Consider the following 27,021-nt stretch of genomic DNA (forward strand, 5'->3'; position numbering starts at 1 on the left):
TCCGGGGACCTGAGCGGGGAAGTGACACATGCAGGATATCAGGCGCAGGATCTTAGTGACTCCCCGCACAGCGCATTATACACGGACAATGCACTTACATGCACCAGGAAGAAGAAGGTGAACTCCGGGGACCTGAGCGGGGAAGTGACACATGCAGGATATCGGGTGCACGATCTTAGTGACTCCCCGCACAGCGCATTATACTCGGACAATGCACTTACATGCACCAGGAAGAAGAAGGTGAACTCCGGGGACCTGAGCGGGGAAGTGACACATGCAGGATATCGGGTGCACGATCTTAGTGACTCCCGCACAGCGCATTATACACGGACAATGCACTTACATGCACCAGGAAGAAGAAGGTGAACTCCGGGGACCTGAGCGGGGAAGTGACACATGCAGGATATCGGGTGCACGATCTTAGTGACTCCCGCACAGCGCATTATACACGGACAATGCACTTACATGCACCAGGAAGAAGAAGGTGAACTCCGGGGACCTGAGCGGGGAAGTGACACATGCAGGATATCGGGTGCACGATCTTAGTGACTCCCCGCACAGCGCATTATACACGGACAATGCACTTACATGCACCAGGAAGAAGAAGGTGAACTCCAGGGACCTGAGCGGGGAAGCGACACATGCAGGATATCAGGCGCAGGATCTTAGTGACTCCCCGCACAGCGCATTATACACGGACAATGCACTTACATGCACCAGGAAGAAGAAGGTGAACTCCGGGGACCTGAGCGGGGAAGTGACACATGCAGGATATCAGGCGCAGGATCTTAGTGACTCCTCGCACAGCGCATTATACACGGACAATGTACTTACATGCACCAGGAAGAAGAAGGTGAACTCCGGGGACCTGAGCGGGGAAGTGACACATGCAGGATATCGGGTGCACGATCTTAGTGACTCCCCGCACAGCGCATTATACACGGACAATGCACTTACATGCACCAGGAAGAAGAAGGTGAACTCCGGGGACCTGAGCGGGGAAGTGACACATGCAGGATATCGGGTGCACGATCTTAGTGACTCCCCGCACAGCACATTATACACGGACAATGCACCTACATGCACCAGGAAGAAGAAGGTGAACTCCGGGGACCTGAGCGGGGAAGTGACACATGCAGGATATCGGGGCACGATCTTAGTGACTCCCCGCACAGCACATTATACACGGACAATGCACTTACATGCACCAGGAAGAAGAAGGTGAACTCCGGGGACCTGAGCGGGGAAGCGACACATGCAGGATATTAGGCGCAGGATCTTAGTGACTCCCCGCACAGCGCATTATACACGGACAATGCACTTACATGCACCAGGAAGAAGAAGGTGAACTCCGGGGACCTGAGCGGGGAAGTGACACATGCAGGATATCAGGCGCAGGATCTTAGTGACTCCCGCACAGCGCATTATACACGGACAATGCACTTACATGCACCAGGAAGAAGAAGGTGAACTCCGGGGACCTGAGCGGGGAAGTGACACATGCAGGATATCGGGGGCACGAGCTTAGCGACTCCATGTACCGCGCATTATACATGGACAATGCACTTACATGCACCAGGAAGAAGAAGGAGAACTCCGGGGACCTGAGCGGGGAAGTGACACATGCAGCATATCAGGGGCAGGATCTTAGTGACTCCCTGCACAGCGCATTATACATAGACAAAGCACTTACATGCACCAGGAAGAAGAAGGTGAACTCCAGGGACCTGAGCGGGGAAGCGACACATGCAGGATATCAGTCACAGGATCTTAGTGACTCCCCGCACAGCGCATTATACATAGACAAAGCACTTACATGCACCAGGAAGAAGAAGGTGAACTCCGGGGACCTGAGCGGGGAGCGACACATGCAGGATATCGGGCGCAGGATCTTAGTGACTCCCCGCACAGCACATTATACACGGACAATGCACTTACATGCACCAGGAAGAAGAAGGTGAACTCCGGGGACCTGAGCGGGGAAGCGACACATGCAGGATATCGGGGGCAGGATCTTAGTGACTCCCCGCACAGCGCATTATACATGGACAATGCACTTACATGCACCAGGAAGAAGAAGGTGAACTCCGGGGACCTGAGCGGGGAAGTGACACATGCAGGATATCGGGTGCAGGATCTTAGTGACTCCCCACACAGCACATTATACACGGACAATGCACTTACATGCACCAGGAAGAAGAAGGTGAACTCCGGGGACCTGAGCGGGGAAGTGACACATGCAGGATATCGGGCGCAGGATCTTAGTGACTCCCCGCACAGCCAAATCTCAGCATCCCCCACATACAATACGAGCTATTCCGGTGGGGGAACTGACGAGGGCTAGGAGAAACTGTACTGATGATATCACATTTCATGCGGAGGCTACGAGTATCTGTGACAGACTCAGGAACAGGGGATATCCCAAATGGTCATTAATGAGAGCCTGTGGCCGGGTCAACAACAGGGACAGACATAGCCTTTTATATCCGCAACAGCCTACTACATCCAAGAGTCAAAGTCTCACCCCAATTCCAACTTTGGTTTTACAATATAGCCCACAATTTAAAGCTATTTCTAATATTGTTCATCAACATCTACCCTTACTTAAAACAGATCCCAGGTTGGAAAAGATCTTAGATGATGGATGCAGAATTGTCTGCAGAAGAGGGCAGAGTTTAGCTAATATTTTGTCTCCTTCCCTCTTTTCCACCACACCGACTCCAACTTGGTTAGCTACACAGGGTTTCTTTAAATGTGGTGCTTCCCGTTGCCTGACGTGTAAATATGTGATTCATAAAAAGAAGGATTTTTGTTCTAGTGATGGTGAGAAAAAGTTTCCCATCAAGAAACTGTTGAACTGTAATTCCACAAATGTTGTGTATATCATACAATGTAATGCATGTAATCTAATGTATGTGGGACATACTACCCGTAAATTCAAAGTTAGATTCTCTGAACATTTACACGACATCTCGAATCCCTCGGGTCGTAATCTTTCTGGAGCATCACAACACTTTGTCAGAATACACAATGGTGATACCCATACACTAAGTACATATGCCATAGAAAAGGTTTACAACAACATTAGGGGGGGAAACATTGGAGCCCGCCTGGCCAATAGAGAAGCGTATTGGATTTTTTCCTTGAGTACGTCCTCCCCACAGGGCTTAAATATTAAAAGAGAACTAATGTATCACTATTAGCACTAGTTACCTTCTCTCTTTGCCACTACTGACAGCTGCTTACATTCCTCTACCAATACTGATATTTAAAATTGTTGCGCATGTTTTTTTTGTCTATAGCCATTTTTTACTATCTTGCATACTCATTGTTTTTATTTTTATCTACTTTCAGACCTGTAATATGATGTGGGGGAGTCTCCTCGGCCACGCTGCGTGGTCCTCCTTGGTCGGCCGCCCAGGTCTTCGTCCTTGTGCGGTTCTTTGTGGGCCCCCGCTGCGATGCCGACAGAAGACTCTTCCAAGTTTTATGTGATCTAATTTGATATGTAATTTGTGAAGTATGCCTTACCGATGTTCGGCACTTGGCGTAGTTGCCTGTTACCATGCGACCGTATCCCGTTGTTCTGGCGCTTGACGTGATGGTCTGTTGCCATGCGACCGCCGACCGGTCATGTGATTACAGATCACATGGTCCTAGGATGAGTCAGCTGGCCGCATCGTATTACCCAGCCGAACGACAACTACTGATGAATGTACAATATAGAAGGGGACGGTTCCAGGTTGTATCAATGTTTGTAATGTTGGGCCAAGAAGGTATTATATTTCCAATTCTCATTATCATGTTATACAGGTCCCGTGCATTTGCTGTCTGCTCTTTGGGCGGCACCGGATGTTACGGAGCTCCATTTGGGGCGTTATTTTGTGAATACTTGATTGTTTGTATCACTATATATATGTGGGTTTTAAACAATGTATGTTAGCCATGATTAAGGGCAGCCTGCCTGCCTGAAACGCGTAGGCCTTGTGACCATCTGTCTGAGTGGATCTACTTTTATGAAGCAATGTGAATAAAGATATCATGTGTTTGGAGACTGGCTGGACCGTATACTTCTTTCGCACTCCCCGCACAGCACATTATACACGGACAATGCACTTAAATGCACCAGGAAGAAGAAGGTGAACTCCGGGGACCTGAGCGGGGAAGTGACACATGCAGGATATCGGGCGCAGGATCTTAGTGACTCCCCGCACAGCGCATTATACACGGACAATGCACTTACATGCACCAGGAGGAAGAAGGTGAACTCCAGGGACCTGAGCGGGGAAGTGACACATGCAGGATATCGGGGGCAGGATCTTAGTGTTTCCCCGCACAGTGCATTATACACGGACAATGTACTTACATGCACCAGGAAGAAGAAGGTGAACTCCGGGGACCTGAGCGGGGAAGCGACACATGCAGGATATCGGGTGCAGGATCTTAGTGACTCCCCGCACAGCACATTATACACGGACAATGCACTTACATGCACCAGGAAGAAGAAGGTGAACTCCAGGGACCTGAGCGGGGAAGCGACACATGCAGGATATCAGGTGCAGGATCTTAGTGACTCCCCGCACAGCGCATTATACACGGACAATGCACTTACATGCACCAGGAAGAAGAAGGTGAACTCCGGGGACCTGAGCGGGGAAGCGACACATGCAGGATATCGGGCACAGGATCTTAGTGACTCCCCGCACAGCGCATTATACACGGACAATGCACTTACATGCACCAGGAAGAAGAAGGTGAACTCCGGGGACCTGAGCGGGGAAGTGACACATGCAGGATATCGGGCGCAGGATCTTAGTGACTCCCCGCACAGCACATTATACACAGACAATGCACTTACATGCACCAGGAAGAAGAAGGTGAACTCCGGGGACCTGAGCGGGGAAGTGACACATGCAGGATATCAGGGCAGGATCTTAGTGACTCCCCGCACAGCGCATTATACACGGACAATGTACTTTCTGTGAACAGCAGACGGGTAAGTAAATGTGCCCCAATAGGTTTTCCCAGTGTCTTGTTGTATATTCGGGTTGGCTTATACTTGAGTACCATTTCCGATTTGCTCCGCATTTAACGGTTTTTTGGCGCACACGATCGACTTTCATGCGACACAAACCGGGGGGCGTGGCAGTAGGGCCATCAGTTGGACAACCCGACTGATTCGGACTGATCGCAGAATTTAAAATTCAAATTGTTTCGCAAGACAATGCACCGGGAAGAAGAAGGTGAGCTCCGGCGGACCTGAGTGGTGAAGTGACACAGGATATCGGGCGCACGATCTTGGTAAATCACGCCAGACTTCATCCTCGTCGGACAGTCCGGATTGGGGAATGCGACAGTAAGTAAATGTGCCCCAATGTTTTCTTTCTTGTGCCCCCTTGTGGCTAATACACATCGTCTAGGAGAGTAACCCCCTTGTATGGTTGTCTGGAATGACCATCGCTGTGTCCGCTTGTCCGGTATTTATCTTGAATCTGTAATCCATATAAATTATTAAAGATTATTTTCTTGCTTACTGTAATGTCGTAAGCGACTCCAATTATTTTGATGATTTTGTGCTTATGTTTTGTTACAGACTTTTTCTATACGTGATGTGTATACAAGGGACTTTGTACCATGATAGTATAATTACCATTTTGTCCCATGTGGCTGTTCGTGTTTTGTGTATATCATAGCAAAACATCAAGACCGGACGATAACTTATAAGTTACAACACGGCGCACACCAAAATAATACAAGTGTTTTTATTGATCACATTAGGCCTTCAATGTATATTTTTATAATAACATCATCACAGCGAGGAGCAGATCAACACGTTGCGGTGACGTCTCTTGTCTTTCATGACCTTTGTCAAGCCGACTGGACTATATCTTATCCTATACTACTGCAGGTGATACAGATCAGAAACGCAACATATCCAAAAACTTTCCACACAGATAACAACTACACATAAGGAGCTTGTGATATGATGATAACATGCAGAGAGGGGACTACATACTACACATAGAGATACCAGGAGCCTGTGAGTCCCACTGACTCCTCCCACTGACTGCTGATTGGTTGCCCACCTTAAACGATTGTACATACGATCAGGGTCAGGACGACTCACATGCTCACACTCGTTGAATTACACATATAAAGCTTCTTGTGTGTTTTGTCGCTCTGGATATTCCCGCTCTTCTGTCGCTGTTATTAGACTACATTGAATAATTTCTTTAAGCCGCTGAGGGCTTCTTCCTCTGTAATTTCTTTCCAGTCATCGGGCAGCTCAGCAGGTTTGGCTTTATATTCTTCAGCAAAGTTTCCATTGAATTTGGCAAAAATGTATTTCCAGTAATCGGAGGACTTGATGCTGGGGTCAGGCTGGATGGACCAGTCTGGATAGTAAGTGCGATATTCTTTGTATGGATGAGGTTTCCAATCAGTGATGGAATTACGAAATGTACCTCCAGACACAACATCTGTGTTACAAATGTCTGTAACTAAAATCTGAGTTTCTGACCCTCTATATTGCCCCAAACCTTGAGATCTGTGGACAGAAGCAAAGTGCTCCGTATGGTCACCACCTCCGGCCTCACAGGGGACCTTACAGAATGGACATTGCTTCCCGCATCCAATCACCATCCTGAACAGCTCATCCTGAGGCTTCAATTTGATTTTGGAAAGAAGAGACTCAAAACTCATAGACTTCAGCTCTGACCAGACCCCATTTTCAGTAGAATCAAGGAAAGTCTGAATATCAGAGGAAAACTGACCCACCTTTACTTTATTATTAAAAGCGATGATTTGCATTGATGACTCAGAAATAACAAGTTTTTCTTTTAACTTCTTGCGAGCGTTCTGTAAGAAGTGAGGAATGTCTTCACTCTGTAGAATTGTCTCATCGGTAAGTGCGCCTCTCACATCCCTGAGGATAGAGCTGATGAGATCTGCCTGTAACGCTTCTAGAGCACCCGGCTTCTGATAGATGGCGGAGATTTTATTCATGATGATGTCTTTAGAAAACTTTTCATAGTTATTAATGTATTGAACATATTTCTGGAACGACATTTCCTCCAGTAAGTTCTTCAGGAGATTGTATTGGAAGAAGCTTCTACTCTTGAATATCTGGTTGTCAGAGCCATTTAAGATGTCATCCACCATCGTTCTCCCCAGATGATCATATATGTAATTAGTTATTGCCGGGATCAGACACTTCTCACAGAACTGACGGCCTCGGCTTTGAGATTCACCTTTTATGTTAAAACACTCAAGAAATACATTCAGATAATCCGTCTTCATGTTCTCCATGCAGGTCCTTGGGTCCTTTGTTTCAATAAACTTGTCATGCATCTTCTGAAACCTTCTAGATGCTCTTCCAAAAATAAAGAGTTTGATGTCCAACACGAAGTGCACTGTGAAGTGAAGAGATTTATACTGATCATCTTCAAGGCTTCTGTTGATCTTCTGCAGAATTTCCTGGCAGTAAGTGTCATCGTAGTCCTCAGTGGTCTTCTCCTTCTCCGTGACATATGCGTCACACATCTCTGTCAGGGAGGTGGCAAAGTCTCCAAGCTTTTTATAGGGTTCATTATTTTTTATACCCAGTACTTTCAGAAGATAATTATACCAACCTTTATCTATATGACTATTTTTATCTATTTTAAATCCCCCCTTGTCTTCTCTTAACCTTTTCACAGCCAGTAATTTTTTATTGATATCAGGTCCTCTGCTGCTCATGTCTTGCCTGAGTTGCTGGAGCATGGCGTCGCTCACATTACGACTCTCCAGTTTCTCGATTTGTAAATGATCCAGCGTCTTCCCCCACATGGCGTCAAATGCAGCTTCTACTTCTAGATCACTGAGCTCTTTGTTCTTCTCTCTGCAGGTTCTCAAAAGTTCATCAATTTTCCCTTCGATCTTTGCCTGATATTGTTTCTTAATGTCCTCGATCTTCAGCTTCCCTTTTTGTATAGAAAGTGTTTTCTCACACTTGTATATAGCGTTTCTTCTCTGCTCTCTTCGTAGAGTTGTAACACTTCGTCTAAACTCCTCGTGATATTTTTTTATCAAGTTAACGTTTTCCGATTCACTTTCAAAATATTTCTCAATCAAGTCCATCATTTTCTTCTCCTCATCAATCAGAAGTTGATCAAGATCCTTTATTATCTGGTTTGTGTTAACATCTAAATTGTGAGATGTTTGATACTTAATGATGTTTTCTTGTTTTACGACCCATTTGTAAATCTCGTTAGTAAAATTCCATTCCCACAGTGAGAACTGCATCGACAACTTATTATAAGCTTCAGCCACTAGACTGTTTCTGAAACTGAAGATGAACTTCTCATGTTTGACGGCCGTCCACAAACTTTTCACCCATTCGCAGAATGCAGGAATTGTTACAGCCCGGTCTTGTCTCTTATTTTTTAGGAATTTTAATAGATATTCTTTCATCTCAGAAACATGTTCACTGTATCCTGAATTTACAGGCGCCATTGGTGGGACGCCCTGCCACAGCCCAGGAATGTACCAGTTGTGTTTTTCCAGGTCATATTCCATAACGTCACAGAATTTCTCAAACCCACATTTGTTTTCCATTTTTGCAGCCACTTTTGTCATTTCATCTAATTGTTCTAGAAGTTTCTTTCTGTCTCTCATATTCTTGTCATGGGCGGACACGTCGCTCACATTCTGATGGACAAACTGGCAGTTTGGTCTCTTTCCAACTTCTTTCATCCTCAGAAAAGCATGGACCACAATCTGGAGAATATCTTTCATTTCTGCAGTATTTTCCATGGCCATGTTGACTATGGTGATGTCACTCAACCCAACCACAAGCGTGGCCAACTCATTGTCATGTTCATAGCTGTCATCAAGTGATGATAATTCAGGAGCTTTCAACCCTTCGGTGTCAATCACCAGGACAAATTCACAGCCCAGCTCCTCCTGGAAGTTCTCCTTTACCTTAATAAGAGTCATGAAGGCTCCTCGTGTGCATCGTCCACTGGCCACAGGGAACTGTAGACCAAACATGGTGTTCAGAAGGGTGGACTTCCCCGTACTCTGCACTCCCAGCACAGTGATCACTCTCATCCTACACCGTCCTCCAGTCTTCTTATCCAGCTCAGTCAGGACATCAGTGATCCACTGTAAGGGAATGTTGGAGGCATCTCCATCAATCAGCTCCAATGGGAATCCATCCAGCAGGAGATCAGCTGCAACTCCTGGGAAGTGTCTTAACTGTTTATCAGATTCATTTTTTACTGTTGAATGTTCAGCTTCATAGAACTGTCCCAATTCACGGAGAAAATGCTCAATTCCCAATGAACTCTCCGAGATTCTCTTGTCGAGCTGCTTCAGTTCCTGGGGATTGGCTGATGCATCAGGTTTCTTACAATTCTCTTTATATTCACTCTGTAATTTGGATAAATTTTTTCTTGCAATGGAATCGAGTTCAAATTTCATCCACTTCAAAAAATATTGTTTCTCATTTTTATGTAAATCAGTAATTGCATTAATAAATAATCTCATAGCTCCTGGGACATTGTGCTCGTGCTGCTGTCTGAGGAGTGACCTTTGTTTCAGTTTTAGCTTTGACAGATACTCTTGTTGATTTTCTCCACCTTGTTTTCTCATTCTGCACATTTCCTTTTCTAATTTAGACAACTGTTTCCACAGATCTCCTTGTAATGTCAGACTCTGATTCTTAAAACTTTCTACATCGTGTATCTTTGAGGTGATGCTGAGGGCAAGGTGTTTTGTGGTCCAGAATTCAGGAGAAGCTTCATCTGTATTTATGTTAAGATTAGAAACTTCTTTATTTATATCCTTTAGTTTTACCACTTTGGGATCATTTTTTAGTTCATGGTCTATAATTTTTTGAATCTTGGTTATGAACCCTGCATCATTCATTAAACCTGATTTTGATATAACATTGGATTTCTCAATTTTTAGGATTGGAATTAAACTTTGCATGTTCTTCCTTGTCTCTGGGTCCATAGCCTTGTCTTTACCTGAAGTGACAATGAAGTAAAACTTGGTGTCAGATGGGCCGCAGGATGATAACAATCTGAACTGTCTCTCACATAGATTATCAATGAATATAAAGGTGGCCGATGAGATTCTGGTGAGGAATGTGAACTGCTCCCAGTTGTCCTCCAGGTCTCCACGTAGATTGGCCACAGCAATCGGCTCTGGAAAAACATCAGATTTCCCTGCAGGAAAGTACCAGGACATTTCCACCAGCCCATCAGATATCTTCCGCTCAATGTTTCCTCCTTCCATGTTGTCATGTATGAAGAAGTCATGGTGTTGTTGAGGGGGGTTCAGAACCTGGTTTAGTACTTTAGATTTAGATAATTTATTTGGTCCCAACCTGACGAAAGAGAAGATCGGCATTTCGATATTTACCACATTGTCTTCCATAAACCCTTTACTGTCTGCGAGTGACTGAGGTCTCCATTTCTTCACAATTTCTCTCATGGCCCAAAGCATGAAGGTGGAGCCCGAACCATCACCGGCGGGAAGCAGGAGAGGAACCGCAAACTGGCACATGGACATTTTGGATATAACCTCTTGCTGTAGACATTTGTCTGAACAGTTCAGCACAGCACACATGACATCTGAGGGGTGAAGGGATTTTGAGCTTTGATTTTCTATTCTCTTATTGCCAAATAATTCCAATGGATCATCATCATCATCTACACTTGATCCTTGGTTTGACAGATCCTCATCAACTTCCATTTTTCTTGCACTTCTGTCCAAGGCAATAATATTCATTAAGAAGTGTCCAGGGAGATCTGCTTTAGCTTTTGGCCTAAAAGTATCTGAGGTTTCCAGACCGATGCTCAGCACGTCCCTCAGAGTCATCTTTGAGTTTCTGTACTTCTCCATTCCCAGATCCAGTAACATGTCCTCTAAAGTCTTTGTTTTACCTATGAAAAAGAAAGAATACATAGAAGATTAATAGAAATTGAACACATTTTGATCAATGCAGCATTAAATTAGATTTTTATCAACAATAAACAATAACAATTCTGATATTTCTAACTAGGGACTATGCTAATACTACTGTTCTTTGCCTAGATGTTTGTTCTGAAATTAAAAACTACCTACCCCTGTTGTAAAGATTTAATATTTAAAAAAATTCTTTTTAATAAAAATTAAAGTTTAAAAAAAAAAACTACCTCCATAAAAAGAGACCGATATATATACCGTATATACTCGTGTATAAGCCGACACCTGGGACCGGAATCTAAGTGGTACCTGGTCTTCACCAGAACCCGCCGCAAAGTAGGATGGTCTTGCTGCGGCATCGTGCCACCAGGTTGTTCCACAGGTGCGACTTGTCCGCGGTGGCGGCCAAGGTCGAGGTACAAGAACAGCAGGTGAACTCGAAGTCCAGGACAGGCAAGTAGTCAGGACAGGTGGCAACGATGCAGGAACAGAGACGGAGCAGAAAGTCAGAGCTGGCAGCGAAGGAGCAAGGTCAGGGTCAGGTCCTGGGTCACAACGGGAGATCAGAGCAGGTATGAAATGCTTGGAGCACTAAGATCCGGCAGGGGTTGATGCAAGCAGCCGGCTTAATTGGAAAACCCGGAAGTGGCCAGCACCAATGAGCTGTGCGCTGGCCCTTTAAATCTTCAACTGACGGCGCGTGCGCGCCGACCGTCTGGGACAGAAGCAGGAACGCGGAGAGGTAAGTGAGGGCCGTGGAGGGTGCCGCCATGGACAGGGGCATGGGTGTGCCTGTCATCCGAGACGTGGATCGCAGGGATACCCGTGACAGTACCCCGCCCCTTCGGCCTCCCCCTCTTCTTGGTCTAAAGAAATCTTTGGAGGAGACTTCGGTCCAGAATATTTTCTTCAGGCTCCCAGGATCTCTCCTCAGGTCGGAACCCCTTCCAGTCTACAAGGAAGAACCGCTTACCTCTCCCGGTCTTCATGTCCAATACCTCCTTAACCTCATAGATAGTGGAGTCAGCCTCTGGAGCAGGAGGATGAGGTTGCTGAGAGAAGCGGTTCAAGATGACAGGCTTCAGGAGGGAAACATGTAAGTAGTTCGAGATGTGCATAGTGGGAGGAAGGCGGTGTTTATAGGCCACAGGATCACATCACAATCACATCAAAAGGATAGAGGAAGCGGGGACCAAGCTTGTAACTAGGTATCTTCAGCCAAACGTATCTGGAAGACAACCAAACCTTGTCACCAGGAGAGAAGACTTGGTGGGGTCTATGGCTCGGAGAAGAGACTGATGGGTCTGTTCCCAAATCGATTTGAGGTCCTGTACCAGTTCCTCTACCGCAGGGACCTCCAAGGGAGTGAACAGAGGAAGAGGAGGATGAGGGATTCGACCGTAGACCACAAAGAAAGGAACTGCCCCAGAAGACCCAGAATCCAGGGAATTATAGGAAAACTCAGCCCATAGTAGCAGACAAAGTGGGACATAGTAAACAAAATGGGACATCTTGGAAAACCGGTCAGTCACCAGCCATATGACGGTATTGCAAGAGGAAGGTGGAAGATCTGTGACAAAGTTCATAGCCACGTGAAACAACGGGCGACTGGGTATCGGCAGCGGAAGCAACAGGCCAGCCGTTTTGAGGTGAGAAGGCTTATTACGGGCACAGGAAGTGCAGGATCCCACGAAATTGCGAACATTTTTGACCAGGTCTGGCCACCAGTAGTAGCGGGAAATGAGGGCCACAGAACGTTGCAAACGTGAAAAATGTCCCCAAGACAGAATCCTCTTCCGGAGTGCAGGTCGAACATAAGTCTTGCCGGGAGGTAGCTGCCGAAGATCCACTGGAGCGGCAACAACCAGTTGTTCAGGTGAGATGATATGCCAAGGGACCGGCTCTTCTCCGACAACATCAGAGGCACGTGAGAGGACATCAGACTTGATATTCTTCTCCGCAGGACGAAAATGGATCAACAGGTTGAAGCGTGAATAGAACAGCGACCGACGGGCTTGCATGGGATTAAGACGATAAGCTGGCTGAAGATACAGGAGGTTCTTATGGTCTGTATATACACAGACTGGGTGAAGGGCTCCTTCCAGAAGATATCGCCATTCCTCAAGAGCAAGTTTGATGGCCAACAGTTCTCTATCTCCAATAGAATAATTCCTCTCTGCTGGAGAAAAAGACTTGGAAAAGAGACCGCACATGAGAGTTCGGCCCTTAGGCCCACCTACGGAGGATGCATCCACCTCAATATGAAAGGGCTTATTTGTAGGCCTAGTGAGAACAGAAGCCGAGGTAAAGGCAGACTTTAACCTGGAGAAGACCTCTTCAGCCACTGAGGGCCAGAGACGGGGATTGGTGCCTTTCTTTGTGAGCGCCACGATGGGAGACACCAGAGTGGAGAAATGCGGGATAAACTGCCAATAATAGTTCGCAAAACCCAGTAACTTCTGTATGGCTTGTAGACCTTATGGGCGTGGCAACTGAAGAACTGAAGACAGTTTAGCAGGATCCATCTGGAGACCTCTGTCGGAGATTATATAGCCGAGGAACGGGAGGCTCCGTTGGTGAAACTGACATTTCTCAAGCTTGGCGTAGAGACGATTAGAAGAACTTGCCGTATGTGGGACTGGTGGGTCTCAAGGTCTGGGGAGAACACCAAGATGTCGTCTACATAGACCACGACACACGTATACAGCAGATCTCTGAAGATGTCAGTGACAAATTCCTGGAAGACAGCTGGAGCATTACACAGTCCAGATGGCATCACAAGGTACTCGAAATGTAACCGCTGTCTTCCATTCGTCACCCTTGAGGATCCGGATGAGATTGTAGTCCCCACGAAGATCCAGCTTGTAGAACACCTTGGAATCGTGCAGGCAGTGAAAGAGCTCCGTGATCAATGGCAGGTGGTAGCGGTTCTTAACCGTGACCTTGTTCAGCCCGCGATAGTCTATGCAAGGACAGAGGGAGCCATACTTTTTGGTCACGTAAAAGAAGCCTGCGCCAGCCGGAGAGGAGGATTTGTGTATGAAGCCTCTCTGCAGGTTCTCTTTAATATACTCTGACATAGCAGCAGTCTCTGGAACTGAAAGAGGATACACACGGCCTCTGGTAGGAGAGGCACCTGGCAGGAGATCCACAGGACAATCGTAGGGACGGTGCGGTGGCAAAGTCTCTGCTTGTTTTTTGGAAAAAACATCGGAAAAGTCCTGGTAACACGTAGGTAGACCCTCCAGGGGCTTGGGAGCCAAGGAGGAAGCTAGGACAGGTAGAGACCGACACTCTGGTCCCCAACGAAGGATCTACCCTGTCTTCCAGTTAAGGATCAGAGCATGGAGTTTCAGCCACGGAAGATCCAGGTGGATGGATAAAGTGGAGCATTGCAGTACATAAAAGGACAGTCTTTCCTTATGAAGTGTTCCTACTTGCAAAGAGATGGGTTTAGTGCAGTAGCAGACCGGATCAGAAAGGATTTGTCCGCTGACTGAGGAGATGACGAGAGGCTTCTCGAGAGGAACCACTGGAATGTGATGCCGGGAGACCAGGGTGGCATCCACAAAGTTCCCTGCAGAACCAGAGTCCAAGAAAGCGGAACCTGAATTGGAGTGCGGGAGCTGAAACGGAGGAGCACAGGAATAGTCAGGCGTGGAGAAGCTTTACTCACACCTAGGGACACTTCTCCCAAGAACCCTAGGTACTGGCATTTCCCAGACGTTAGGGGCGGACTGGACAAGCCCCAATGAAGTGCTTCGGACTGGCACAATACAGGCACAGATTCTCCTGACAACGTCTGGAATGTTCCTGGGGGGAGAGTCGGACTCTGTTCACCTGCATAGGCTCCTCTGCAGGCAGTACGGCTGGAGGCTGGAGCGGTCTTTGGAAAGCAGGTGCCATGCGAGGTAGACGTCGGAGCCGGGCTTGCGGATGCTCGTGACGTAACTCCTCAGCACGCTTCATGAACCGCACGTCAATCCAGGTGGCAAGTGTGATGAGACCACTCAGAGTAGACGGCAGATCACGAGTGGCCAAAGCATCCTTGACTGGAGGTGAAAGTCCTTTTTTTAAATGTTGCGGACAGGGCCACATGGCCGCATCGTTCCAGGAGAGTTCCGAGACCAGGGTACGGAACTGGACAGCATACTTTCCCAGGGACAAGTCCCCTTGGCACAGATTCAGCAGCGCAGTTTCCGCTGAGGAAGCTTGTGCAGGTTCTTCAAACACAGCCTGCAATTTCACCAGGAAAGCTGTGTGCGAAACCAAGGCCTCTGTCCCAAAGAGGGGTAGCCCAGGCCAGGGCCTTCCCAGAGAGGAGGCTGAGGATGACAGCCCCCTTGGACCGCTCAGTGACAAACTGAGACGGCATGAGTTCTATGTGCAAGGAGCACTGAGTAATAAACCCCTGCACAGCTTGCACCGACCGGCGGGGACGGAAGCAGGAACGCAGAGGGGTAAGTGAGGGGCGGGGAGGGCGCCTCCACGGAGAGGCGTGGATCGCAGGGACACCCGTGACAGACACCACCCCAATATCTACATGAAGGATGCAACTTGAGCCTGCAGCGAACATGTAAGTGGATACACCACGCCAGATGTGCTGCAATTGATAAAATGAACCACTTGAAATTACTTAACCCCAGAGGAATCAGAAAAAGTGTCAACCTTCGTCATCAACTTACAAATGTCCACATGGGAAAGACACCCATTTTGGTCCATTTGACCCAAAGATGTAAGCTGGGTTTACTGTGCATACTGGGGGGAGCGCTGTGCATAGTGGGGGAAAGGCTGTGCATACTGGGGGGGGGGGGTTACTGTGCATACTGGGGAAACGCTGTGTATACTGGGGGGTGGGGGCTGTGCATACTAGGGGGAAGGCTGTGCATGCTGCGAGGGAGGCTGTGCGTACTGCGGGGTGCTGTGCATACTGGTGGGGAGGCTGTGCATACTGGGGGGGGAGGCTGTGCATGCTGCGAGGGAGGCTGTGCATACTGGGGGGGCTGTGCATACTGAGGGGGAGGGCTGTGCATACTGAGGGGGAGGGCTGTGCATACTGAGGGGGAGGGCTGTGCATACTGGGGGGGGGGTTACTGTGCATACTGGGGAAACGCTGTGTATACTGGGGGGTGGGGGCTGTGCATACTAGGGGGAAGGCTGTGCATGCTGCGAGGGAGGCTGTGCGTACTGCGGGGTGCTGTGCATACTGGGGGGGAGGCTGTGCATACTGGGGGGGGGAGGCTGTGCATGCTGCGAGGGAGGCTGTGCATACTGGGGGGGGGGCTGTGCATACTGAGGGGGAGGGCTGTGCATACTGAGGGGGAGGGCTGTGCATACTGAGGGGGAGGGCTGTGCATACTGGGGGGGAGCCTGTGCATAATGGGGGGTGGGGGCTGTGCATAATGGGGGGTGGGGGCTGTGCATAATGGGGGGTGGGGGTTGTGCATAATGGGGGATGGGGGCTGTGCATACTAGGGGAGGGCTGTGCATACTGGGGGAGGACTGTGCATACTGGGGGAGGGCTGTGCGTACTGCGGGGTGAGGGCTGTGCATACTGGGGTAGGGCTGTGCGTACTGCGGGGTGGGGGCTGTGCATAATGGGGGTGGGGGCTGTGCATACTCGGGGAGGGCTGTGCGTACTGCGGGGTGGGGCGCTGTGCATACTAGGGGAGAGGGCTGTGCATACTAGGGGAGAGGGCTGTGCATACTGGGGGAGGGCTGTGCGTACTGCGGGATGGGGCGCTGTGCATACTGGGGGGGAGGCTGTGCATGTTGGGAGAGAGGCTGTGCATACTGGGGAAACGCTGTGTATACTGGGGGGTGGGGGCTGTGCATACTGGGGAAGGGCTGTGCGTACTGCGGGGAGAGGGCTGTGCATACTGGGGGAGGGCTGTGCGTACTGCGGGATGGGGCGCTGTGCATACTGGGGGGGAGGCTGTGCATACTGGGGAAACGCTGTGTATACTGGGGGGTGGGGGCTGTGCATACTGGGGAAGGGCTGTGCGTACTGCGGGGTGGGGCGCTGTGCATACTGGGGGGGAGGCTGTGCATGTTGGGAGAGAGGCTGTGCATACTGGGGGGGGTTACTGTGCATACTGGGGAAACGCTGTGTATACTGGGGGGGGGGGAGGGCTGTGCATACTGGGGTACTGGGGGCTGTGCACACTGGGGGGTGGGGGTTGTGCATACTGGGGGGGAGGCTGTGCATACTGGGGAAACGCTGTGTATACTGGGGGGTGGGGGCTGTGCATACTGGGGAAGGGCTGTGCGTACTGCGGGGTGGGGCGCTGTGCCTACTGGGGGGGGGTGAGGGCTGTGCCTACTGGGGGGGGCGCTGTGCCTACTGGGGGGGGGGGTGAGGGCTGTGCCTACTGGGGGGGGGGTGAGGGCTGTGCCTACCGGGGGGGGGGGGGGTGAGGGCTGTGCCTACTGGGGGGGGGGGGGTGAGGGCTGTGCCTACTGGGGGGGGGGGGGGTGAGGGCTGTGCCTACTGGGGGGGGGGGAGGGCTGTGCCTACTGGGGGGGGTGAGGGCTGTGCCTACTGGGGGGGGGGTGAGGGCTGTGCCTACTGGGGGGGGGGTGAGGGCTGTGCCTACTGGGGGGGGGGTGAGGGCTGTGCCTACTGGGGGGGGGGTGTGGGCTGTGCCTACTGGGGGGGTGGGGTGAGGGCTGTGCCTACTGGGGGGGGGTGAGGGCTGTGCCTACTGGGGGGGGGTGAGGGCTGTGCCTACTGGGGGGGGGGGTGAGGGCTGTGCCTACTGTAAGCTCTCGTGTCACCCCCCTCATCCTCATAGACTGTAAGCTCTTGTGTCACCCCCTAATAGACTGTAAGCTCTTGTGTCACCCCCTCATCCTCATAGACTGTAAGCTCTCGTGTCACCCCCCTCATCCTCATAGACTGTAAGCTCTCGTGTCACCCCCTCATCCTCATAGACTGTAAGCTCTCGTGTCACCCCCCTCATCCTCATAGACTGTAAGCTCTCGTGTCACCCCCCTCATCCTCATAGACTGTAAGCTCTCGTGTCACCCCTCATCCTCATAGACTGTAAGCTCTCGTGTCACCCCCTCATCCTCATAGACTGTAAGCTCTCGTGTCACCCCCTCATCCTCATAGACTGTAAGCTCTCGTGTCACCCCCTCATCCTCATAGACTGTAAGCTCTCGTGTCACCCCTTCATCCTCATAGGCTGTAAGCTCTTGTGTCACCTCCTCATCCTCATAGACTGTAAGCTCTCGTGTCACCCCCACATCCTCATAGACTGTAAGCTCTCGTGTCACCCCCTCATCCTCATAGACTGTAAGCTCGTGTCCCTCCCTCATCCTCATAGACTGTAAGCTCTTGTGTCACCCCCTCATCCTCATAGACTGTAAGCTCTTGTGTCCCCTCATCCTCATAGACTGTAAGCTCGTGTCCCTCCCTCATCCTCATAGACTGTAAGCTCTTGTGTCACCCCCTCATCCTCATAGACTGTAAGCTCTTGTGTCACCCCCTCATCCTCATAGACTGTAGGCTCTTGTGTCACCCCTCATCCTCATAGACTGTAAGCTCTTGTGTCACCCCCTCATCCTCATAGACTGTAAGCTCTTGTGTCCCCCCTCATCCTCATAGACTGTAAGCTCTTGTGTCCCCCCTCATCCTCATAGACTGTAAGCTCTTGTGTCACCCCCTCATCCTCATAGACTGTAAGCTCTTGTGTCACCCCCTCATCCTCATAGACTGTAAGCTCTTGTGTCACCCCCTCATCCTCATAGACTGTAAGCTCTTGTGTCACCTCCTCATCCTCATAGACTGTAAGCTCTTGTGTCACCCCCTCATCCTCATAGACTGTAAGCTCTTGTGTCACCCCCTCATCCTCATAGACTGTAAGCTCTTGTGTCACCCCTCATCCTCATAGACTGTAAGCTCTTGTGTCAACCCCTCATCCTCATAGACTGCAAGCTCTTGTGTCACCCCTTCATCCTCATAGACTGCAAGCTCTTGTGTCACCCCCTCATCCTCATAGACTGTAAGCTCTTGTGTCACCTCCTCATCCTCATAGACTGTAAGCTCTTGTGTCACCCCCTCATCCTCATAGACTGTAAGCTCTTGTGTCACCCCCTCATCCTCATAGACTGTAAGCTCTTGTGTCCTCCTCATCCTCATAGACTGTAAGCTCTTGTGTCACCCCTCATCCTCATAGACTGTAAGCTCTTGTGTCACCCCTCATCCTCATAGACTGTAAGCTCTTGTGTCACCCCCTCATCCTCATAGACTGTAAGCTCTTGTGTCACCCTCTCATCCTCATAGACTGTAAGCTCTTATGTCACCCCTCATCCTCATAGACTGTAAGCTCTTGTGTCCCCCCCTCATCCTCATAGACTGTAAGCTCTTGTGTCCCCCCTCATCCTCATAGACTGTAAGCTCTTGTGTCACCCTCTCATCCTCATAGACTGTAAGCTCTTATGTCACCCCTCATCCTCATAGACTGTAAGCTCTTGTGTCCCCCCCTCATCCTCATAGACTGTAAGCTCTTGTGTCCCCCCTCATCCTCATAGACTGTAAGCTCTTGTGTCACCCCCTCATCCTCATAGACTGTAAGCTCTTGTGTCACCCCCTCATCCTCATAGACTGTAAGCTCTTGTGTCACCCCCTCATCCTCATAGACTGTAAGCTCTTGTGTCACCCCCTCATCCTCATAGACTGTAAGCTCTTGTGTCACCCCCTCATCCTCATAGATTGTAAGCTCTTGTGTCCTCCTCATCCTCATAGACTGTAAGCTCTTGTGTCACCCCTCATCCTCATAGACTGTAAGCTCTTGTGTCACCCCTCATCCTCATAGACTGTAAGCTCTTGTGTCACCCCCTCATCCTCATAGACTGTAAGCTCTTGTGTCACCCTCTCATCCTCATAGACTGTAAGCTCTTATGTCACCCCTCATCCTCATAGACTGTAAGCTCTTGTGTCCCCCCCTCATCCTCATAGACTGTAAGCTCTTGTGTCCCCCCTCATCCTCATAGACTGTAAGCTCTTGTGTCACCCCCTCATCCTCATAGACTGTAAGCTCTTGTGTCACCCCCTCATCCTCATAGACTGTAAGCTCTTGTGTCACCCCCTCATCCTCATAGACTGTAAGCTCTTGTGTCACCCCCTCATCCTCATAGACTGTAAGCTCTTGTGTCACCCCTCATCCTCATAGACTGTAAGCTCCTGTGTCACCCCCTCATCCTCATAGACTGTAAGCTCTTGTGTCCTCCCCTCATCCTCATAGACTGTAAGCTCTTGTGTCACCCCCTCATCCTCATAGACTGTAAGCTCTTGTGTCACCTCCTCATCCTCATAGACTGTAAGCTCTTGTGTCCTCCCCTCATCCTCATAGACTGTAAGCTCTTGTGTCACCCCCTCATCCTCATAGACTGTAAGCTCTTGTGTCACCCCCTCATCCTCATAGACTGTAAGCTCTTGTGTCCCCCCTCATCCTCATAGACTGTAAGCTCTTGTGTCACCCCTCATCCTCATAGACTGTAAGCTCTTGTGTCACCTCCTCATCCTCATAGACTGTAAGCTCTTGTGTCACCCCCTCATCCTCATAGACTGTAAGCTCTTGTGTCACCCCCTCATCCTCATAGACTGTAAGCTCTTGTGTCACCCCTCATCCTCATAGACTGTAAGCTCTTGTGTCACCCCCTCATCCTCATAGACTGTAAGCTCTTGTGTCCCCCCTCATCCTCATAGACTGTAAGCTCTTGTGATCAGGCCCCTCCCTCTTATTGTTCCACATGACTGTGTATTTTGTATATTTCTGTCCCCATGAATTGTAAAGAGCTAGGGAATAGAACGGGGAAATATGATAATTACGATTATTATTACTCCGATGCATCTCGCTGAGTGCCGGCAGGTAGCACACGGGTATAGTACTACATACCTGACGTATAAGTGTGTACTTACTGTATTGCAAGGTGTGAGACACTGCAGACAATCCTGGGCACCTGGGCTCCATGTTCTGTAGATGGTCCCGGAGCGTCGCACAGGCCTCCTCTCCTTTGTGGAGCATCAGGTCTATCAGTCTGAGGGTTTTCTCTACAGGACTCCGATCTGCACAGAGATCTCGATACTCCTCACATGTCACGAGTTGTAGAGCGACAACTTCATCCAAGAAACCCTCCGGATCCTTCTCAAACACCTCGGCTAATTCCCATCTTAGACCGGCGATGGTCCTTGATGCTTCCATGATGAGTGAATCTCCTGTGGCAGAGGACCTCAGATACTTCAGATGTCTCACAGTCATTACAATACAGGAGACATTGGGGCAGATTTACTTACCCGGTCCATTCGCGATCCAGCGGCGCGTTCTCTGCGCTGGATTCGGGTCCGGCCGGGATTCACTAAGGCAGTTCCTCCGCCGTCCACCAGGTGGCGCTGCTGCGCTGAAGTGCATCGGAACGGATTACACCGGCCTATTCCTGGTGAAGGTAAGTGCAAGCTCCGCGACACTTTTTTTTTTTTTTAAATGCCGTGGTTTCTCCGAATCCGCCAGGTTTTCGTTCGGCCACGCCCCCCGATTTCCGTCGCGTGCATGCCAGCGCCGATGCGCCACAATCCGATCACGTGCGCCAAAATCCCGGGGCAATACAGGGAAAATCGGCGCAAATCGGAAATATTCGGGTAACACGTCGGGAGAACGTGATTCGGGCCCTTAGTAAATGACCCCCATTGTCCAGGAGAAGCATAATCTTTCGCACTAATGTGAATTCACCTTTACAGGCTCTTAGAAGCGACTTAGGACTTTGACTAGACATTGGTACAAAACTAAATTCAGAGTTAGGCCCCTTTCACACTTGCGTTTTTCACGCGCGTGTTCTACGGGTGCTATCGACGCGCAGGACTTGCATTGCACTCTGACCCATTGTAATCAATGGGTTTTTCAGACTTGCATTTTTCTTCACGCACACACGCGCGTTTAAATCTCGACATGCTCTACTTATGCAAGTCACGTGCGTGAAAAACGCACCATACAAGTCTATGGAGACGCATCAAAAACGCATCGCACTCCGAGACACAGGCAAGTCCAATGCGTTTTTCACGCATCAGTTGCCATAGAAAAGATAGCGCTCAGTCCTGAGTCCATTCCACGTGAAAAACTGAGACACTGAACAAACTCTGCCTGATAACTGATTGCACTCTGATGAAAAATGTGCGTTTTTCACTGACCAAACCCTGATCGCACCCTGATCAGACTCTGACGTGATCTGCAACGCAAGTGTGGAAGTGGCAGATAACGCGCGTGAAAAGGACTCAGGACTGAGCTCTATCTTTTCTGTGGCAACTGATGCGTCTCCATAGACTTGTATGGTGCGTTTTGGCCTTGTATGGCCTTACAAACAAAAGCACCAAGGTAAATACATCAAACATAACGGGAGGCGATTCTAACTGGCGACAAACCAAAGCAACAAGTTTTAGGACTCACCCGAATGGTGCGGAACAGGTCACAGGGCGTGGGACTGTGAGCGCAGCGTGTATATAGGAGCAGGACAACAGCTGCTGGAATACGGCCGATTTCCCAGAAAAGACAGAATCTGCTTTCATTTTCACTTTCCATATTATTATATAGTGATGAGATTTGTGATTGGTGCTCGGCCCCTGCAGTCTCTTCTATACATGGAGAGACATCATACTCAGCCCAGGAATATGCAGCAGGGATATAGTAGTCCTACTATTCTACACACCGGAGGTGTAACAAGACGGTAATGGGCCCCATATACCGAATCCCCCACCGATGTTCTCATCCCTCAAACTATACTTGAGAATACTCATATACTATATACATATCTATATACAACAACCACTAATTTATATGTTCAGTACAGGATAAGTAATGTCATGTATGTACACAGTGGGGCTGGAGTTCACAGAAAGTGCATTGTCCGTGTATAATGCGCTGTGCGGGGAGATCCTGCGCCCGATATCCTGCATGTGTCGCTTCCCCGCTCAGGTCCCCGGAGTTCACCTTCTTCTTCCTGGTGCATGTAAGTGCATTGTCCGTGTATAATGCACTGTGCGGGGAGTCACTAAGATCCTGTGCCCGATATCCTGCATGTGTCGCTTCCCCGCTCAGGTCCCAGGAGTTCACCTTCTTCTTCCTGGTGCATGTAAGTGCATTGTCCATGTATAATGCGCTGTGCGGGGAGTCACTAAGATCCTGCTCCCGATATCCTGCATGTGCCACTTCCCCGCTCAGGTCCCCGGAGTTCACCTTCTTCTTCCCGGTGCATGTGAGTGCATTGTCCGTGTATAATGCGCTGTGCGGGGAGTCACTAAGATCCTGCACCCGATATCCTGCATGTGTCACTTCCCCGCTCAGGTCCCTGGAGTTCTCCTCCTTCTTCCTGGTGCATGTAAGTGCATTGTCCGTGTATAATGCGCTGTGCAGGGAGTCACTAAGATCGTGCCCCCGATATCCTGCATGTGTCGCTTCCCCGCTCAGGTCCCCGGAGTTCACCTTCTTCCTGGTGCATGTAAGTGCATTGTCCGTGTATAATGCGCGGTGCGGGGAGTCACTAAGATCGTGCCCCCGATATCCTGCATGTGTCGCTTCCCCGCTCAGGTCCCTGGAGTTCTCCTCCTTCTTCCTGGTGCATGTAAGTGCATTGTCCGTGTATAATGCGCTGTGCGGGGAGTCACTAAGATCCTGCACCCGATATCCTGCATGTGTCGCTTTCCCGCTCAGGTCCCCGGAGTTCACCTTCTTCTTCCTGGTGCATTGTCCGTGTATAATGCGCTGTGCGGGGAGTCACTAAGATCCTGCGCCCAATATCCTGCATGTGTTGCTTCCCCGTTTAGGTCCCTGGGGTTCACCTTCTTCTTCCTGGTGCATGTAAGTGCATTGTCCGTGTATAATGCGCTGTGCAGGGAGTCACTAAGATCCTGCGCCCGATATCCTGCATGTGTCGCTTCCCCGCTCAGGTCCCCGGAGTTCACCTTCTTCTTCCTGGTGCATGTAAGTGCACTGTCCATGTATAATGCGCTGTGCGGGAGTCACTAAGATCCTGCACCCGATATCCTGCATGTGTCGCTTCCCCGCTCAGGTCCCCGGAGTTCACCTTCTTCTTCCTGGTGCATGTAAGTGCATTGTCCGTGTATAATGCGCTGTGCGGGGAGTCACTAAGATCCTGCACCCGATATCCTGCATGTGTCGCTTCCCCGCTCAGGTCCCCGGAGTTCACCTTCTTCTTCCTGGTGCATGTAAGTGCATTGTCCGTGTATAATGCGCTGTGCGGGGAGTCACTAAGATCCTGTGCCCGATATCCTGCATGTGTCGCTTCCCCGATCAGGTCCCCGGAGTTCACCTTCTTCTTCCTGGTGCATGTAAGTGCATTGTCTGTGTATAATGCGCTGTGCAGGGAGTCACTAAGATCATGCGCCTGATATCCTGCATGTGTCGCTTCCCCGCTCAGGTCCCCGGAGTTCACCTTCTTCTTCCTGGTGCATGTAAGTGCATTGTCCGTGTATAATGCGCTGTGCAGGGAGTCACTAAGATCGTGCGCCCGATATCCTGCATGTGTCGCTTCCCCGCTCAGGTCCCCGGAGTTCACCTTCTTCTTCCTGGTGCATGTAAGTGCATTGTCCGTGTATAATGCGCTGTGCGGGGAGTCACTAAGATCCTGCTCCCGATATCCTGCATGTGTCGCTTCCCCGCTCAGGTCCCCGGAGTTCACCTTCTTCTTCCTGGTGCATGTAAGTGCATTGTCCGTGTATAATGCGCTGTGCAGGCAGTCACTAAGATCGTGCGCCTGATATCCTGCATGTGTCACTTCCCCGCTCAGGTCCCCGGAGTTCACCTTCTTCTTCCTGGTGCATGTAAGTGCATTGTCCGTGTATAATGCACTGTGCGGGGAGTCACTAAGATCCTGTGCCCGATATCCTGCATGTGTCGCTTCCCCGATCAGGTCCCCGGAGTTCACCTTCTTCTTCCTGGTGCATGTAAGTGCATTGTCCGTGTATAATGTGCTGTGCAGGCAGTCACTAAGATCCTGCCCCCGATATCCTGCATGTGTCGCTTCCCCGCTCAGGTCCCCGGAGTTCACCTTCTTCTTCCTGGTGCATGTAAGTGCATTGTCCGTGTATAATGCGCTGTGCGGGGAGTCACTAAGATCCTGCACCCGATATCCTGCATGTGTCACTTCCCCGCTCAGGAACCAGGAGTTCACCTTCTTCTTCCTGGTGCATGTAAGTGCATTGTCCGTGTATCAGTTTTTCACGTGCAGATAACGCACGTGAAAAGGACTCAGGACAGAGCTCTATCTTTTCTATGGCAATTGATGCGTGAAAAACGCATTGGACTTGTCTGTGTCTCGGAGTGCGATGCGTTTTTGATGCGTCTCCATAGACTTGTATGCTGCGTTTTTCACGCGCGTGACTTGCATAAGTAGAGCGTGCTGAGATTTAAACGCGCGTGCGTGCGTGAAGAAAAATGCAAGTCTGAAAAAACCCATTGATTATAATGGGTCAGAGTGCAATGCAAGTCCTGCGCCTCAAAAGCACGCGCAGAACACGCACACGAAAAACGCAAGTGTAGAAGGGGCCTTAGGCTTCACTCACACCAAATATACTGTTCAACTCAGACATGTATATATATATATATATACACACACTCAGTATTAAACTCTTCCTCTGTTATTCCTCCTGAAAATGTATGAATACGTTGACAAGTGTCTGTTATTATAGACATTTAGCCCTTAAACAGTCTAAAAGTATCACAAAAAACTTTATGTCCATTTATTTATGCATTTCCAGAAGCAAAAACAGAGGAAAATCTGTGTTACTATAAAGAGTTCCAGCAGAATATGCCCCAGCGCTGGGTCACCCTGCAATCTCTGCTGTCGTTGGGTAAATGGGTAAAAGATCCGAACCCACAAATTCTTGGCTCAATGGGGCACATTTACTAAGGACTTTGCACGTTATTTCCAGTGTAAACTGCTTGTCCACGTATATAAGAAGTGTCTGCGCCTCATATGTGGCACACGTGACCCCTTTGTGGCGCGGCTGCACTAGGCATCTTGCAACACAGATTTGGGGGCGTCCGGTGCACAGTCAGACCGTGCGACACATTTATCATGCAAAGTCTAAAAGAATTGTGTCGCACGACCCATGGTAAAGGTGCACCAGAAAAAAAGTGGTGCCCTCTGTCGGGGCAGTGTAGGGGGCGCCAGATTCATGAAGAAAGTGCACCAGAAATCCTGAAAATGGCGCCCCCTGCACACGACACAGGCAAACTGCATTTAGTGGAGTTTACCAGGGACTCTGCACCAGAACGACCACTTCAATGAAAAATTTGTGTTGCGTGAACGCGCCACAAAATGGTCACATGTGACACAAATGTGCAGACACTTCTTATATACGTACAAGCAGTTTACAAATAACAGAACGTGCAAGGTCCGACAGAAAACTGGCGCAAGGCCCTTAGTAAATGTGACCCATTCACTTTAATGCCACCGATGCTACGCCGTGTGCCTCTACCCCCTCACTGCGCCCACACCCAAACTGATAGCCATGTTTTATCAACTACTATATAGTCATCATCAGTCATCAGTACATGCTGGGAGTTGTAGTTTCCACTGGCTTAGAAATGAAACTAGTTACCTGAGGTCCTCACATGGACCTCTCCTGCCGGACCATGGACGGTGCAGTCGGTGCTGTACGATGAAGATCCGCTGAGACGTCTACCGATAGACTATAATTTCTGTCTAGATGGAGGACGCGGCCTGGTGGTGATGGGGCGGTACTGCACGCCACCTTATATACAGCTAATCCCATCATGTGTGGGGCTAAGGTTTACCTGTGGACCCCCATACCCCTTCCCCTTATGTCCATCTGATAGGACCCATAGATGCTCTACACAAGGTGGATGAAATTATCCGCTTGTGGACCTGGAACCAATGCTCTCTAAAAACCTTAAAGGGGTATTCCAGGAATCTGCATAATTCATATACAAGTGGGTACTCAAAATATAAGCTAATGTGTAATTAGTTGTTATTTAAAATTTTGCTCCCCTTAGCAGAAAATGCTGATGACATACCCTGTAATGAAGAATT

The 27,021-nt window shown here is 49.5% G+C and overlaps 1 protein-coding gene across 3 annotated transcripts; it reads right to left on the reverse strand.

Moving 5' to 3' along the window:
• Nucleotides 1-5,746: 5,746 nt before the first annotated feature.
• LOC140076289 (up-regulator of cell proliferation-like) lies at nucleotides 5,747-26,687 on the reverse strand. 3 transcript variants are annotated; one of them, XM_072122852.1, is made up of 3 exons: nucleotides 26,570-26,687; nucleotides 20,879-21,175; nucleotides 5,747-10,931 (listed from the first exon to the last, which is right to left on the reverse strand). In XM_072122852.1, exons 2-3 carry the CDS (start codon nucleotides 21,159-21,161, stop codon nucleotides 6,211-6,213), a joined length of 5,004 nt encoding a protein of 1,667 aa, XP_071978953.1. In that variant the 5' UTR covers nucleotides 21,162-21,175; nucleotides 26,570-26,687; the 3' UTR covers nucleotides 5,747-6,210. The 3 variants fall into 3 exon arrangements, with proteins under 3 accessions (XP_071978953.1, XP_071978951.1, XP_071978954.1); XM_072122850.1 differs by lacking the exon at nucleotides 26,570-26,687 and adding an exon at nucleotides 22,398-22,494; XM_072122853.1 differs by lacking the exon at nucleotides 20,879-21,175 and having other exon boundaries at nucleotides 26,570-26,614.
• Nucleotides 26,688-27,021: the final 334 nt, after the last annotated feature.

Source organism: Engystomops pustulosus, chromosome 8 (assembly GCF_040894005.1).
Source record: "Engystomops pustulosus chromosome 8, aEngPut4.maternal, whole genome shotgun sequence".
Lineage (NCBI taxonomy): Eukaryota > Metazoa > Chordata > Amphibia > Anura > Leptodactylidae > Engystomops > Engystomops pustulosus.